The sequence below is a fragment of the Danaus plexippus genome, chromosome 5 (genome assembly GCF_018135715.1).
Source record: "Danaus plexippus chromosome 5, MEX_DaPlex, whole genome shotgun sequence".
In the NCBI taxonomy this organism is placed as follows: Eukaryota; Metazoa; Arthropoda; class Insecta; order Lepidoptera; family Nymphalidae; genus Danaus; species Danaus plexippus.
In genome coordinates, this window is record NC_083539.1 from 1,993,418 (window position 1) to 1,996,908 (window position 3,491).

The window sequence follows — 3,491 nt, forward strand, 5'->3', positions numbered from 1 at the left end:
ACTTAATGGAATAAGATGATATTGTAACACTTTAATCATATTCTCATCCTTCATTATTTATGATAAATCATAAGCATGAAGTCTCTGAGCAGTAAACATTTTAAAAATCTCTACTTTCATGTGTGTTTCTCTTCTTTATGTTTGATGTCATTAAGACTGGAATTGTTGAATATTTTGCCAGTGTTACGTCTGTTTCGTACTGTTATAACCGTGGAAAGTTACCCATATTGCTGATGTAGGCCTCACACGTCGTTCACATTACATTCCTGACATAAATGCCAAATCAGCTTCTTTTTCCTTCTAACAACATGACCACCCTGATCCTCAGTTCAGTTCCAGCTCTCTTAGGCGATACCACTTTTACCGAATCACTTGAATTAATGAATTAAATTGTTTATGAAAAAGCCAAATCCTCGGGGAGTTCTAATGGTACGTAGAAAAAAAACGGTGGGCATTCCCATTTTATTTGATATAGGACGGTGTTACGACTTCAGAGCATTTTCCATAGGTAGCAAAACTCCACTGTAAAAGAGGATCGAGTCTTGTGTAACGCTAATAAGACATATGAAAAGTTTCTTAACTGGCTTAAAGTTTCAACCTGGGTTCCAAAGTCTGGGTACTGTGTCGACGAGTAGCACTCATTTTTATGTCAGTAAAAAATCAATATATTTAAATAAATATAATCTGATACAATCACTACATCATCATCAGCCTATATTGGTCCACTGCTGAACATAGGCCTATCCAATTGCACGCCACTGAGATCGATTTTCGGCTAGTCGCATCCAGCTCCTGCCAGCCATCTTGCGCGAAACCTCACTCCACCTTGCCTGAGGACGTCGTACACTACGTTTGCCGAGACGCGGTCTCCACTCAAGAACTTGTTTACCCCAACGGTTGTCGGTTTTAGGGCTAATATGGCCAGCCCACTGCCACTTCAGCTTGCTTATCCGGTGGGCTATGTCGATGAATTTGGTTCTCTGCCGAATCACCTCATTTCTGATGCGATCCCTCAGAGAAACGTCGAGCATAGCCCTTTCCATAGCTCGCTGAGCGACTTTGAGTTGGTGAACTAGCCGTACGGTTAGTGTCCACGTTTCGGCACCGTAAGTCATTACTGGTAGGACGCACTGATTGAAGACTTTCGTCTTTAGGCATTGTGGGATCGACGATGTTAAGACTAGGCGTAACTTCCCAAACGCTGCCCAACCCAGCTGAACTCTTCTACTCACCTCGTCCTCGAAATTGTTTCTACCCAACTGCAATACTTGCCCCAGATAGACATATTTTTGAACAACTTCGAGAACGACACCGTGGACTGCAATCGGTTCCGGTAGAACATGTTCATTGATCATGACCTCGGTTTTGTCCAAGTTCATCCGTAGGCCGATGCGTATAGAAGAGTCAGCCAGGTCATCAAGCATCTGTTGTAGGTCCTGCAGCGTTTCTGCCATAATGACGATGTCGTCTGCAAATCGCAAGTGAGAGATGTGTTCGCCATTGATGTTGATACCCCGTCCTTTCCAGCGCAGCGTCTTAAACATATTCTCCATTGCATTTGTGAACAATTTCGGGGAGACGACGTCCCCTTGTCTCACTCCTCGATGCAACGGCATGCGACTTGTTTGCTGACAATTACTACCCTCAACAAGTTTTTAAAACTTTTTTTGAAGGTAGAAAATAGGTGTAATCAATTTACTGTATATTAGCTAGGTTAGTCATCAAGGTATTAATTTATAATTAAAGCTAGATTCTGTTTTAAGTAAAAATTGCCATAAGTAATCCAATAATATGCTATTTCGAATAATACTAATTAACTCTACATACATTTTAAACTTCATTTGCGTAGTCTGTTAAAGTGTGGCATATATTTAAATATCTTTAGCCATTGTTATATTATATCATTGAACGACGAAGAACCAAATGCAACTGACACAAATTGACTCTCTTGTGAAGTGTGGTTTTGTTTTTTATAAGTCGAGCATATTTAAACTCCATGATGATAAAAAAAGATCGATTGTATCTTGGCCACGATGATTTTAAACTTATATAATATTTGTCAAATTTTGTCATTAAATGATTTGTACGTCAAATTAGACTTTTTAAGAAACAACCATAATGTTTAAGAAATCTGAGAAAAAGTCTCATAATCCTCCATCAAAACATCCTTCTATGCCAGTAGCTGGCTCATCTAAAAATGCGGCTACTGCAGGGGATAAGGATGAGGAAACACCATCTTGTGGACAACGTTGTTGTAAATACTTATACAATAGAGAAACAAAACAGTTTTGTGGTAGAACGTGTAAGAGTTGGTTTTCTATTTTTGTATATTCAATCATGTACTTTATCTTTTTAAGCACCTATACCTTGATATTGTTGTATGCATCTTTTAATGTGATTAAATATATGGATGACTACCAGACAATCGATAAAATAGACCTATGGTCATACTCGGAACAAGGTATTGGTTTGACAGCGACGCCAACTTCTTTAAACAACTTGCCAGTCGTTTGGTACAGGAACGATACAAGGGATTATCAAAAGTATATAACCGATTTGGAAAATTTAATAAACAAGAGGAGAAAACGTGAAGCGTATAATACCTCGTACGCTGATCTTGGACCATGCGGGCATTCACCATTCGGGTATGGAGATAAACCCTGCATAATAATTAGAATCAATCGACAGTTGAAATGGTCTGCTAAACCGTTAGTTACGAATGAAACAGCACTGAGAACCGTTCCGAATAGAGTACAGAGCCACTTAAAGTTGAAGAAACAAAAGCTATGGTTGCATTGTAATGGCGTTCATTCGTATGACAAGGAGCACATTGGGAACATAAAGTACTACCCTGAACCTCCTGGTTTTGATCCAGATTCTTTCCCATTGAACGATAGCAGTTTCTCGCCTCTAGTAGCCATACAAGTATCAAATTTCACGTTAGGCTTATCACTGATCATTGAATGCAAGCTGTGGTATCAGGGCGGCGTTTCTTCTACGGAATTCGTTTTATATGTCACGCCTAAGAAAAAATGATCCGTTTGGTTTTGTAAATAAGATTTTAATATATATGCCTTTAAAATATTGCCTAGTCAATTATTTTATTATATTTACGTTATTAATTTATAAATGTGATTTTTGAGAAAACATTACCTAAACATATTCATGAATAATCTTGTGGTAAATACTAAGTTTTCAAACTATAATTTGAAGCGTCTAAGTAGTAGGTAATAATTTAAAATATATGATCCAAAATTGTTCTTATAAGAATTAGTTATATATCTCGTGACATGTTAGTATATCTAAAATTTTAAATATAATAGAAAATATTGTCCTTCATGTTAGGTCCTCGGGACGAATGCGTACGTTGTGGAATACGTATTCAGTAGTAATTAAAACCTTCACAGAGTAAGCTACTGGTTTCTCAATAAATGTAGTTTTTAATCTTAATATTTTTCACTCTAAAATCACTAGAGCGCATGTTCACTTTA

General features: G+C 37.6%; 1 protein-coding gene across 1 annotated transcript; it reads left to right on the forward strand.

The window, feature by feature from the left end:
- The first annotated feature begins 2,086 nt into the window (after positions 1-2,086).
- On the forward strand, positions 2,087-3,078 carry LOC116769074 (sodium/potassium-transporting ATPase subunit beta-1-like). Its single transcript, XM_032660053.2, has one exon. The coding sequence runs from the start codon at positions 2,119-2,121 to the stop codon at positions 3,034-3,036; it is 918 nt and encodes a 305-aa protein (XP_032515944.2). The 5' UTR covers positions 2,087-2,118; the 3' UTR covers positions 3,037-3,078.
- Positions 3,079-3,491: the final 413 nt, after the last annotated feature.